Genomic DNA, 14237 nt, shown 5'->3' on the forward strand with positions numbered 1-14237 from the left:
TAGCATTTATCACCACTTGACACATTACATATTTGCTTATGCTCTGTCCCTCCCATTCTAACATAAGCTTCACGAGAGCAGGGACTTGACTTTGTCAAATGCTGCATCCTCAGAGCCCAAAAGAGAGCCAGACACATGGCAGGTACCCAGAAGTATTTGTTGAGTGAATTAGTGAACTCATCCATGTACACAAAACTCAGGGGCCAATCCACACATCGCTGGAGAGGAGAGGTGGTAGCTCCAAGTCAGGGGCTCAAGCCTCACTCCTGGAGCTCCCCAGAAGCAGGCGGATGGATTGGTGGTCTCTCATCTGCACGTGGGATAAAGCCTGTTCTTGAAAGCACCAAGCCCCCATCATAACTGGGACTATAAATCATATCAGAACAGTCACAGCAATGATAGGCATCTCCTGAGGTCTGCTATGTGCCAAGCCCCTCACAAGGTACCTTATTCCCTCCCTCCCCCAGTAAATAGGTGCCAGCGCCAGGCTGGCATTGGAGATACGATGGTGGGCAAAGGACACAGTCTCTCCCTCAAGGAGCTCATCATTTATGTTGCTTCATTTACGCTTTGCAGCAACGCTGAGGGTATATCCCATCTGAGGCACAAGCCCCACCAGTGAGGGCGCAGACGCTGGCCATGCCGGAGGGAAAGAAGAACTCACATCTAGGGCAGGGTGACAGCAGGCTGGCAGGGGCCACACTGGGGCCTGGGGGCAGGTGGCATCATGCTACGCACGGGCGGATAGGTAAGATCTCAAACTTATTAACCTGGCTGGTGCACTCAGCCCAAACAGGTCACAGGACCAAGAGCAATCGGCATGAAGTTCTGAAGTCAGGGCAAAACCCGAAAGTAACTGCAGGAGTATAGGACCTGTCAGCAATGTGAGAGGAACCCCACCTGGGGCTTGGGGTGCAAACCCCCAGACTGACTCCTGGCTGTGCTGTGCTGTTTGACAGGGGTGGAGGGTGTGCGCGTTGCACACACGCCGTCATCACGCAGCCTTGCTGAGCTGACTCTAGGTCACTGGCTGATGGGGGCCCCTCAGCAGCCAGGCTGGCAGGTGGGGTTTAGCTGGCACAGGGCAAGAGTAAGATCCTTCGCTTCGGGGTCAGAGGAAAGGGGCTCTAATCAGCTGTGTGACCTTGGCCATGCTATTACCCCTCACTGAATCTTGGTCCTCCCCTGCAGGGCCCTGACTGATCAGAGGGCCGCGGGACAGGTGCTGGGGCAGGAGGGAAGGGCCCTCGGGGACAGAGGACAGTGGCGGCAGCGACCTTCCAATGGCACGGACGTAGTTCACCATCTGATCAACTCGTAGGGCAGTGCTGGTGCACACCGGCGGAGGCCCGGCTCTGCTCCCCTGGGAGCTGGAGACGCTAATCTCCATGTGGCAGAACTGTTACAAGGGGGAAATAAAACAATCCCTGTAAAGCCCTGAGCACAGGCTCTGGCCTTCCAGAAAAGTCTGGTCAGGAGGAACTGCTCCCACTGCCATGAAGGGGAAGGAGCCACAGTGAGAGAGGGTTGGGAGGTCGATCTGGCTTCAGTGTACCAGGAAGCACTGCCCTAGGCAGCTCGGAGGTCAGTGAGTTGCACGTTACTGGAAGCATGCAAGCAGTGATGGCTGATGGAACCAGGATAAAGGGTCAGGCAGAGGCCCGCAGGGCTGGATTTCATAATCTGAGGCCAGTGGCCATGTTCTCTCATAAAGGAAAAAAGGGAAATTCCTCCCACATCATTGCCAGCAGGAAAACGGGAGGATGGCTGGACAGGTGGAAAGATAGGCCCGCTCTGCCTGTACCCCATTCTTAGTTGGGGGAGCCATGGGGAAGTGCTTACTCGGAAGCTGGCCCCTCAAGTAAAGCCTCTAGACCAGAAAAATACACTTAATAAACGTTCCTTTTGCTCTTGCTGCCCTTCCAATGTCCTCCTTCCCTCCCCCTCCCCAGAAAGAATGTGGATTCAAGTGTTCAGGGAAAAGCCAGGTCCAGGCCACTCCAAGAAGACAACAGCACTTGTGTCTGAGGTTTGGGCAGAAGCCAGGGTGGAAACCTCCCAGCTTCTGAGGGTGCAGGAGAAGAGGTGGAGTTTTCACTCTTTGCAAAGACCTAGCTGTTGCTGGGGAGAGCGGGGGACAGAGAGGCTGCAGAACTGGGCCCAAGAGCCCCTAGTGGGAAGAGGTGTCAGGAGATTCCAGGCCCACTGCTGTTCTCTGTTGGTGGAAGGAAGATGCAAGGCTGGGCAGAGGGCAGGACTGGGAACCATAGAGGAGGGAAGGCCCAGAAACACCTGCCCCTACTGTAAGTGGGCAGAGGATGTGGTCAACATCCTACCCTGCAGGACCAAGGTCTGGGTCAAAGAGGAGGCAAGCAGGACAGGATGGGGAATGTGCCCGGCGGAGCCAAGAGGCCCCAGGCCTGGCTCTGCCTCTAGCTAGGTCTGACCTCGGGCGAGCCCCTTCTCCACCTGCACCAGTTTCCTCAGGTGTAAGGTGAGGGGGGTGGTACCATAGAGCTCAGGAGCCTTCCGGCCCTAGCCTAACAGAAAAAATAGGCACACGAGAACTCCAAGACACAACATCTGAAAGCATGGGTTAGAATAGATCTTTGTACACTCGTGTGCACAGCAGCATTATTCACAATAGCCAGAAAGTGGAAACAGCCCCCGTGTCCGCTGCTGGATGAATGTGGTATATATACATACAGTGGAGTAGTATTCAGTCTTTAAAAAGAAGAAATGCTGACCCACGTTATAACACGGATGAACCTTGAAGACACTGCGCTAAGTGAAAGAAGCCAGCCACAGGAGGACGAGTCCCGTGCGCGCCCACATATGTGAGGTACTTAGAGCGGTCAGCTTCAGAGGGACAGAACGTGGGGCGGTGGTTGCCGGGGCTGGGGGAGGGCAGCGGCAGTTATCACAGCGAGTGAGCTCAGAGTGCCGGCTGGAGACGAGTCAGTCTGCGGACTGATGGTGGTGGCGGCTGCAGAACAGGGCGGACGGACTTAATGCCGCAGAGCTGTACGCTTAAAAATGGTTACACTGCTAAGTTTTAGGTGTATTTTACCACAATAAAAAAAAAAACCCCACAAGAATAAATACAAAACTTCAAGACTCTGCCTAAGGCTTGGTTCTTCCTGATGGCATGAAACCTGAGCACTGGGGTGGGGTGAGTCCCGTAGCTGAAAGCCAGTGTGAGGTGCGGTCCAGAGTCAGAGACCAGACGAGAGAGGGCTGGAGAGCCGGGAGATGGGGAAGCTGATGCAAGCCCACAGCAGAGAGGTGGGCACCAGACACTGAGGAGATATTTCCAGAAATGCACCTGCAACAATGACAGGTGAGACGGGGGTCCCAAAGCCCCGGGGGGTGGAGGAGAACTCAGAGCAGGCTTGCTCCAAAGCCTGGGGGTCCCAGACAATGGGGAGCCCGGCTGCTGGCCCTTGAGGTCAGCTGCCTCCTGTATTTTAGATTCTGGGAGAACCAGGGCAATGACGTCCCTTCAAAGAAAGCAAGAAACAAGTTTGTAAGTAAGCTGGAAGCTTGTGAGAATCCTCAGCGTGGCAACCACAGAAAAGGCTTTTTGAGCAAGCTAAGGAAGAGCACCCAGCCCTCTGAGGGGCCTTGGGCGAGTTGTAAGAAGGGCAGGTGAGGGTGTCTGTTGATCCTGATAATCCAGGCCACACTCCCCTCTCCCCAGGATTTCAACATCCATTCCCAGAGGCACAGGGATCAGTGTGTGAGGTGGGAGAGGATTTTCCCACCCAACGAGACTAACAGAGAATCCAGGACACAAAGGGGGAGTTCAAGCCATTGCTAGCTATGTGAATCTCTCTGTGCTCTATTTTTATGATGATAACAACAGTAGCTAGCAAAACAGCACTGTAAGGATTAAAAGAGAGCATATACAAAGTGCTTAGTGTAGGGTTTCCACAGAGTAATTGCTCAATAAATATTATTACTGCCTTCATAATTATCCTCCTCCTCATCATCATCATCATGCTCAGGCTGCCATGCTTTTGCTCTTTCTGAATATGGAAGAAGAGCAACCCCAGAGTTCAGAGCACTTGGAAGGCATCCCAGGCTTAGCCCTTCCCCCAGGATGGTATGGCCTCCAGGAAAGCAGGATGTCCGGGCTCTAGATGCCCCTGGGAAAGTCCTGTCTATTCCAGGCCTGCAAACCACCCCAGAAGAGTCCAGCCCCAAAAGGTGTCAGAGTTACATTCATGCCTAAATACAACCAGCCTTTGATTAAAGTTCCCAAAATATGGGGCATCCTTTTAGATGCCAGATTAATTAATATTTAGCTGTAATGTTTTAAGCCTTCCCTTTCTTAATACAAGACCTAAATGAGTGGGGAAATGTACTAATCTGGGAATCCGGTATCTGTGCCTGAGGCAGGCGCCGGGTGGGCAGTGCCCTAAATTAGGCTGGATTCAGTGGCAGGTTTAGAGGCATAGCACCCAAGGGGAGCCCAGATGCTTCAGAACAAAAGCTTTGCAAGTTCATGCTTATAAAGTAATGCTTTGGCCATGCTTCCCTTTTCCCTGCTGTTGCAGCTGCTATAAATGTTATCACAGGGGCGCCTGGGGCGTTCAGTCGGTTAAGCATCTGCCTTTGGTTCAGGTCATGATCCCAGGGTCCTGGGATGGAGCCCTGAGTCGGGCTCCCTGCTGCTTCCCCTGCTTGTGCTCTCTCACTCTCTCTCTCTTAAATAAATTAAAAAAAATATTTAAAAAACAAAAATAAAATCACAAAATCTTCCTAAAAATCACCCTTGAAAACCTTTTTCCCCCTCAGAAACTAATCTAATACCCAAAGTTACTTTAAGAAAAAGTTAAAGAAGTCAATATGGCTATATAGAGAAATAATATTTATTGAGCTCAACTGTGTACCAGGCATGGTGTTACTCTCTCCTATATGCATTATGCAACATTTTCCAGAATGTTTTCTGTGGAAATAGCCCAGAATGATGTGCAAAATGTGGTCTTTTGGGAAACCCTAAGGACAATATATCCTACCAGTATATCTCCAATATTATGTTTGTATATGGCCGATTCTTTTAAGTCCCATAGTAAAGAAACTGTTTCTATTTCTTTGACTCAGTATATCTCAAAGTGTGGAATATATGTGAATGGGTAATGCATGAGATGAATTTAGAAAGTCCATAATGTAAGTTTTAAATTTCAATGGTTATATATATTATATAATACAACTGACAGATCAAACCTGTGACTGCACATATATTCTTCAGGACTCATTCATTCATTCATTTCACACACATTTACTGAGGACCGGTATTCTAGACACTGAGAATACAGCAGTAAATAAAGTCCCTACTCTCAAAAATTTATATTTTATTGGGGAGCAACGAAAACTCAAATAAACACACTGAACAAATATAAATATATGTTCAACAGTAAAAGGTAGAATAAAGAAAAAGAGTTGTTCAGGGGGACAGAATGATGGGGGGGGGTACTAGTAGAGATGGTTTGGTCAGGGAAGACCTCTTTGATAAAGTTAACATTTGAGTGGAGAGGTACCCGAAGTGAGAATACATTTCTGAAGGAAGCACATTCTAGGCAGAGAGAATACCAAATGCAAGCCCCTGAGGTGGGAATATGCTTGGTTCCTGGCCAACTATTCAAAGTTTCAGGGCTGCAGACAAACCCCTGAAGGATGGTGCTTTTAAAAATTAAGATACAATTAAAATACCATAATATTCACCCTTTTAAAGTACACAATTCAGTATATATACAAAGTTGTCACTTTTTTTTTTTTTTAAGTGATGATTTGGTACTGGTTCTGACCAAGATGGAGTAACAAGGACCAGATTTATCTTCTCGCCTCAAACCACCACAAATCAGACAAAATAACAGATACCCATAGAACACACCCAACAATGGCAGAATACCCATTCTTTTTGTGTGCATATGGACTATTTAGCCAGAGAGACCAAGTCCTGGGTCATAAAACAAGCCTCAATGAGTTTTAAATAATTTAAATAATATACTGTATGTTCTCTGACACAATGAAAATAAAATAGAAACCAATGACAGAAGGATCTCTGGAAAATTCCTAAATATACCTGAAAACTAAATGTTTCTAAATAACCTATGGGTCAAAGATGATCTCAAAAGGGAAATTAGAAAGTATTTTGAACTGAATGGAAATGAAGATACAATGTATTAGAATAGGTGGGATGCTGCTAAAGAAGTAGTTGGGGGAATTTGTGGCACCAAACGAATATCTTGGAAAAGAAGAAATGTTCCAGTCAATGGCTTCAGCTTCCATTTTAAAAAGTAGAGAAGAACAAATTAAATCCAAAGTAGGCAGACAAAAGGAAATAATGCAGGTAGGAGTGGAAAATCAATGGAACCAAATGGGAAAAGTCAAAGGACTCAAGAGCTGGTTCTCTTTTGAAAACCAATGGTATTGCTCCATCTCTAACCTGCCTGATTAGGGAAAAGGGGGAAGATACAAGTTAACAATATCAGGAATGAGAGAGGCAACATCACTACGAACTCTACCGATATTAAGAAAATAATAAGAGAATATCACGAACATCTTTATGTCAATAAATTTGGTAACTTTGATGAACTGAACAACTTTTTGAAAGACACAAACTACCAAAACATGCTGAAGAAGAAACAGATAACCTGAATAGCCGTACATTTATTAAAGGAATTGAATTTGAAGTTAAAAATTTTCTTTAAGATTTTATTTATTTATTTATTTGACAGAGAGAGAGACAGTGAGAGAGGGAACACAAGCAGGGGGAGTGAGAGAGGGAGAACCAGGCTTCCTGCGGAGCATGGAGCCCGATGCGGGGCTCGATCTCAGGACCCTGGGATCATGACCTGAGCTGAAGGCAGACGCTTAACGACTGAGCCACCCAGGCGCCCCCAAAGTTAAAAATTTTCTGACAAAGGAGACTCCAGCCTCAGATGTCCTCATAGGTGAATTCTACTAAACATTTAAGGAAGAAATAATACCAGTTTTGTTCAAACTCTTCCAGAAAACTGAAGAAGAGAGCATACGTCTCAATTCATTCTGTAAAGCCAACATTACTCAGACATGACAAGAAAACTACAGACCAATATAGCTCTCAAGAACATCAACTCAAAAATTCTAAACAAAATTTTAGCAAATCAAAGCCAACAATATATAAAAGGATAATACATCATGGCCAGGTGGGATTTATCCCAGGGATACAATGTTGGTTTAACATTAGAAAAATTAACGTGATTTGCCATATTGACATACTAAAAAAGAAATACCATCTGAGTATCTTAGTAGACACAGAAGAAACATTTGACAAAAGCCAACATCCGCACCTCATAAAAATTCTCAGCAAACTAGAAATAGAAAGGAACTTCCCCAACCTGATAAAGGGAATGTATAAAAAACCTACAGCTAACATCATACTTAGTGCTGAAAGACTGAAAGAAAGCTTTCTTCTTAAGATCAAGAACAAGACAAGTATGTCTTTAGTCAGTAAAATAAGGCAAGAAAAAGAAACAGAAGCCATCCAGATCAGAAAGGAAGAAGTAAAACTATCTTTACTCATAGACGTGACCATCTCTGCAGAAAATCCAAAGGAATCTACAAAAAAGCCACTAGAATAAGTGAGTTTAGTAAGGTTGCAGGTTACAGTTAATATACAAAATGCTCCTGTATTTCTACATATTAGCAACAAAAATTGACAACTGAAATGAAAAACCAGCATCATTTATAATACAGACTGTAGATATAAATCTGACAAAATATGTAAAAGACCTATGCAAGAAAATCTGCAAAAACAATTGATGAGAGAATTAGAGAAGACCTAAAAATATGGAGAAATACAGTGTTCATGGGTTGGAAGGCTCAACATTGTTAGGATGTCAATTCTTCTCAAATCTATAGATCTACAGATTTAACACAATCTCAGTCAAAATCTAAAATTTTTGAATTTAACTGATTCGAAAATTCACACGGAAATGCAAAGGACCTAGATGGGCCAAAGCAACGGTGAAAAAGAACAAAATTGGGGATTTAATGGGACATGATTTTAGGACTTATTATAAGGCTACAGTTATCAAGACAGTGTGGTATTGATGCTAAGAGAGACAGATCAAACAGAATATATGGGCAACTAATTTTCATCAAAGGTACAGGCAATTCAGTGGAGAAAGGACAACCTTTTCAACAAATAGTGCTGGAATAGTTGCATCTCCATATACAAACAAACAAAATAAAACTAAACTAAACTTTGTTCCATACCTCACACCATATACAAAAGTTAACTCAGGGTGGATCATAAACCTAAATACAGAACCTAAAGCCATTAAAGTGCTAGGAGAAAACTTCTGCGACCTTGGGTCAGGCAAATATTTTAGCCATGACACCAAAAGCACAATCCATAAAAGAACAAACTGATAAACGGGACTTCCTCAAAATTACGAACTCTAGTCTTTGAAAGACACAGTTAAGAGAATGAAAAACATGCCACAAACTGGAAGAAAACACTTGCAAATCACATAGCTGACAGAGGACTTCTATCCCAGTGGCTTTCCAAGCTCCCCTCCTACAATGACAGTCTACCCCTAATGGCTCTTTGTTTAAGAGACAGTATAAAGTCCTAACCAGTAAGAATCTGGAGCTGTGGTTCTCTACTTTAGCTTCACCTGGAAGGCTTGTTAAAACACAGACTGCTGGGCTCCACCCTCAGAATCTCGGAATCAGTAGAGCCCGAGGGTTTTCATTTCTGATAAGCATCCTGGTAATGTTTAGGCTGCTGGCCTGATTACCACAATTTGAGAACTGCTCATCTAGACCAATTTAGACTAAACTTGAAACAAAGTCAAATGCAAGATTTTCCCTCCAAGTGAAAATAAACTATGCTCACTAAAAAATAATTTATCCCCCACCTTCTTTTTTATTAGCCGGAGACATCTGTAAATGCTAATCAGCGCTTCTGATCAGCAAGCAATAACAAACATGACATCACTGAGTTGGCATGATTCTAGCCTTGCCTCTTTGTTGAATACACATTTTGGTTTCCACAAAGCTGTTCAGAATTCACCCTGGAAAACATACACGGCCTTATACCAGCCATGTCACAATGACAACATGAAAGAAGCCATCCGGCCGCAGTGAAGCTCATCAACTTCCTTTGACCCTCCGTCTCCCCCCCACCCCCCCTCCCCACCCACTACTTCCCCCCCACGCCCCCCCACCCCATTGTACGGCTGCCATCTGGGTCTCACCGTCCAGGATGGCCCATTGATTGTCAATCTCTGTGTGTTTCAGGTAGGAGTCTTCAATGGTGGGGTCGTAGTCAGGCACAAAAATCTTCTGGAAAAACTGGATGGTGAGGGCACTCTTGCCCACACCCCCATCTCCCACCACCACCAGCTTGTACGTGGGGAGGTTGTCACTGGGGACGGCACTGGTTGCCATGTTTATGGTAGGTCAGACCTGGGGAGGCAAGACATGTGTAATGAGGCCGGGGGCTTTTTCCTTTCTGACCTTATAGAGTAATAAATACTCCCAATTATATATTGATTCAGTCATTCATTGAATACCAACTATGTGCCACACCTGGTCTTGGGGACACGGTACTACTAGACACCATGAGGTCTTTAACAAGTACAGCCAAAAGCCATGTCAAAGAAGCATTTCTACCACTAAAGTCTGCCCTATTCCCATACAGGTAAACATGTGGGTGCTGGTCCGAGCAGGGATGGCACCTTTTACATCAGCTCTGGCCATGGGCCTGCTGTGCCCAGAAGGATTTGAGGTTGCCTGAGCTAAGGGAAGGTTGGCCGTAACAGCCTGGTGTGCCAGAGTTCAGGATCTCCGTGCACCCCCCCCCCCCGAATTTAGTGATTGTGGCTCCTTTCCCTCGGTCTCCTTGCCCCTTGTCATACAGAAAGTTGTGCTGGAATCTCTTGGCATCTGGTCACCCCCTGTGTTAGCTGGGCGGGAGGAAGAGGAGGAGCAGGGCTACGTTTTGTTTTAATGATGTTGAGTCCAGCTAAGGCAGTGGTTCTCAACCAGGGGCAATCCTGCCCCCCAGGGACATCTGCAATATCCGGAGATAATTTTGGTTGTTAAAACCAAGTGGGTGTTACTGGCATGCAGTCAGCAGAGGCCAAGGCTGTGGCTACACATCCTACAATGCACAAGGCATCCCCCACAACACAGAATTATCCATCCTAAGATGTCAATAGTGCTAATGAGCTAAGGTGACTAGGCAGGAGCCCGAAACGCGGGGCGAGGATTCTAAAGAATAATGAGCCTTAACAGATAAGGACTGATTGTGAAGAGGTGACAGCAGAGAAGCGAAGAGTGATCCTTGGAAGCAGCGTCATAAAGTGACAAGGAGGAGAGGGAGGCAGGGAGCGCGGAAGGAGCGCTCAGCCCAGGGTTCTAACTGTGGACCCCGCCAGGGTGCCAGGGAGAACGATGCCCCCTCCTGCTATGGCGACACTCCCGGGTAGCAGGAGCACTGACCCGGTGCCAAGAGGGTGCAAGCTTGATCCTGCCTCACGGTACTAGAAAAGAATCTCTGCACAAGCTGGGAGGCAGAAAGGCATGGCGCAGGTGTGACGGGGACACTCAAGGGTGCGGACTGGGTGTCCTGCGTTCCTCGCTGCTGCTTGGGAAGGCCACGCCAAGCCATACCTTCCTTACCTAACAGATGAAAGGGCTGGATTTTTTTTACAGTTATTGGCAGCTCTAAAAGAGTCCTCAGTTCTAGAGAGCAACAGAAAGGGTGCTCGACACAAGTGTGGGTTATGTGGCCACGCTGACCTGCATGGGGCTGCGGGAGGGAGTCATTGCAAAAATGCTCTGCAGTTACTGAAGCTTGATGTTGACATTTAGGACTTCCCTGCATCCTGAGGAAGTATACACGCTTGTATACACTGCGGGTGAGCATGTAAATCTGTCCCGACTGGACTGAGAATACACTCGCGTAAATATATCGAAACTTAAAATGACATACCACCTCTCGAAGCTATCTGGTATATGAGGATTTATTCTAGGAAATAATCAGACAAGTGTACAAAGATGTAAAGAACAGGGGGAAAATGGAAATCACTTAAATGTTGCGGGGGGAGTTAAAGAAAAAGTTATCTACACAATGCAATACTATGCAGCCATTAAAAAGGATGATAGTCCCTAACCTAGAAAAGTTTATATTATGCATGAAAAAAGCCCCAAACAGGCTGCAAAACCACAAGTACATATGATTGCACTTCCATGAATGAATCTATATGTCTAGATGTGGTTCTAGGCATAGAGAGGACTGGCAGATTTGGGGGCACTTTCTCAATTTTTCTCAACACTTGCTATAACAAGCTAATATTATATATGTATACTGGGAAAGTTTAACAATATTAAAATATTCCCACCAATGGGAATAAAAGGCACAGCATAGGGAGCATAGTCAATGGTACTGTAACAGCAATGCATGGTGACAGCTACATTTGTGGTGAGCGGAGCAGAATGTATAGAGTTGATGAATCACTACGTTGTACACCTGAAACTAATGTAACATTGTGTGTCGACTATCCTCAAATAAAAAAAAATTTTTAATGTTCCCGCCAAATAAACGTTCCAGCTACCTGAAAATGTAGGACTCTGTGTCCTTCAGGTGGGGCTTTAAGCTCCTTTGGTGCAGGATATTGGGCCCAGGGGCCGGCTGCAGCCCCAGCATCTGGTGCCCTGTCTCCCTAAGTAGGGTAAAGGTGGGGACAAGTTGAGGCTTTGGCAAACTGAGATCTCCCACATGACAAGGGATGGTGGTCCAAAGGGGCCACAGGGCAGTTGGAAGGAAACAGAAATGGGGAGAGGAGGGCAAGGGCCAGCTCCCTCTCTCCTTCGCCTCTCAGGTCAGGGGATCGAGGTGTCAGCCCCTCCTTACCCGCCATCTTGGCCGAGGGTGGACAGTGACACTGGGCCAGGGTGGGCATGTTTGCCTGTGAGAGAGGCTGTTTCTAAAGCTCCCTTCCATTCTCTGCTGGCAGCGACATGAATAAAAAATACTCAGTGGGTGGGAAGATATCAAGAAGGAAAATTATTTCTCTTGATTTTCTTCTCAAAATGAAACAAGATAAGAAATCTCCACTAGTAAGTATGATAGAGGACATGAACTGAATCTCTGCGTCGGTACTCAGACCAGCCACAGCAGAATCACCTGGGGACCTGCTTGCCAAGCAAGGCAGCTGCCAGGAAATAGACGAGGGGCTCCTTCCCTTCACAGAGCTCCGCACTCAGGGGTTGAGCCCCTGAGACATCACAGGCAGCCAACTCGGGGTTCCCTCCCAACCAAGACTCAATGGAAGCAGGTTAGAATGCACAGTTAGCACAGAAATTGGACCGGATGCCCCGTGGTGAAAAACGCTTTAGTGCTGCCCATCGCTGATGGGCCAAGTCCCGGCTCCTTCACCGGACATTCAAGGCTGTCACTGGTCACCATGCTGACCTCTCCAGTGGTAGCTATGCCTCTACTCGCTCTCCCAACCAGCTTTATGTGCGCCCAGTGTGCCCTGGGGTCACACCGAGTCCCCTGCAGACCCCTGGGAGAGCACATAGCTCTTCACAGGTCAGGCCCGGGCCCAGGAATCACCTCCTATGGGAGGCACCTCCTTCTACTCTGTGCCCTGCAGTTCCTGGTGCAGAGGCCACCGGTATCCTTGAAACCGTCTACATTTAATGTGCACAGAAGGGCAGGGACGGCATCTCGTCCTCTCTGTATCGCCAAAGCCTGGCAGAGCATCAGCAGGGAGCAAAAGGCTAGCTGAAGGCATTTCTGAACCACTGTCAGACCACCTACCAGCCACAGCACTGGGCCTGACCACGGAGAGGGCCAAGAGGCAACCTCCCAGCCTCCTTCTACCAAGTCGGACCAATCACACAGAAAAGCCCTTCTGGAAGCAAGCGTGGGCCCAGGAAGGAAAGAAGGTGTTGCACGGCCAAGAGAATGAGTCCAGACCAGGCCCCTCCCCCCAATTCATAAAGGCTCTTCTCCTGATGGCCATGTTTTTCCAGGCTTTCAGCCTCCCCCCAAATAATCCCTGACTAAACAATGTCTTTGTAAGTGCGGAGGGCAGTCAAAATGCACCACACTCCTACAAAATAGGCTGGACTCAAGTGGTAAAGAGAAAGATTTTTTTTCAGTCACCACAGGCTATGACGAAAGACACCACAGGATAAAAAGTTGGTTGGTGGTTAAGGAGCAAACTGCTTACATTCACAAGACCCACCTCCTCTCTAGACTATTCAACTAGAAGATCAGAGATCTTTCTAGATCTTTTTAGAGATCACTCTAGAATGTCGGTTCTTTACTTTTTGGGGGGTCTTGGATGGCCCCTTTGAGGTGGGAGAGTAGTATAAGGTGGACCTAGGGTCTCTCTTGAAAGTTCCCCCACCAGTTTTCGATGCTAGATACTCTCCCACAGACCAGGTGGGTGACCCTGTTGGGCAAGTTACTGTTCACAGCCTCAGTTTCCTATTTGTAAGATGGGATTGATTAGAAAATTATACTTTGCAGGACTGCTCTAAGCATGAAATTAAAATGTATGAAATGTGCCCAGTTTAGAGAAGGTGCTCCAATGTTTGTTCCCGCGCCTTGTTTACTTTGTTCCCTGGAGAGACTCCCCCATCAGAAGTCCCGCTGCCACCTCAGCTCCAGGGCAGGCAGGCCTGTGTGGGAACGTCGCCCAACATTCAGAACGTTGTTTCCATGGGAAATGGCTCCGAGGTTCAGGCAGCCCCCTCCCCTCAGAAACCAACTTTTGGGACAGCCGCCGCTGGGCGCGTGGGCGGCTGAGCGCTGGTTCCCATGGCAACCACCGCTCCCGGCGCCCCTCCCAGTGCACCTGCAGCCCAGCCCCTCCCACATGCTGGAAACTTTTTCCTCAAAGGCAGCGTCGCTGCTCGGACAATTTTAATAACACGTATACAAAAACTTCGGGCATCTTTAACCAGAGAAATAAACTTTTTTTGGCGGCTGTCTTTTGCTCCCTTTCTCTCTCAGGGTTAGCACCATCTTGCGAGGTGTGAATTTTTGTTTCCTGAATGGCAGCTTCGTCTCCTCCAAGCAGCTCAGAAGCTCCGCCAGGACAGGAGCCACATCTCCTCATTCCCTTGCCTTTTACAGGGCCAGGCAGGGCCCAACACGTGGGAGGCTCAGGGTCTATTCATTGACTGACTGCTGGATACTGCCCCAGGGCAGCCTTCTACCC

General features: G+C 47.2%; 1 protein-coding gene across 15 annotated transcripts in view; it reads right to left on the reverse strand.

The window, feature by feature from the left end:
• Positions 1-14237, reverse strand: part of MRAS (muscle RAS oncogene homolog) — a 52525-nt gene that overhangs the window by 20884 nt on the left and 17404 nt on the right. For all 15 annotated transcript variants that reach the window (XM_078071366.1, XM_078071369.1, XM_078071403.1 and 12 more), the window contains exon 2: positions 9252-9462. In XM_078071366.1, the coding sequence (XP_077927492.1) occupies positions 9252-9444 (193 nt within the window). In that variant the 5' untranslated portion in view covers positions 9445-9462. The remainder of the gene's footprint in view (positions 1-9251; positions 9463-14237) is intronic.

This window comes from Halichoerus grypus, chromosome 1 (genome assembly GCF_964656455.1).
Source record: "Halichoerus grypus chromosome 1, mHalGry1.hap1.1, whole genome shotgun sequence".
Taxonomy (NCBI): Eukaryota; Metazoa; Chordata; class Mammalia; order Carnivora; family Phocidae; genus Halichoerus; species Halichoerus grypus.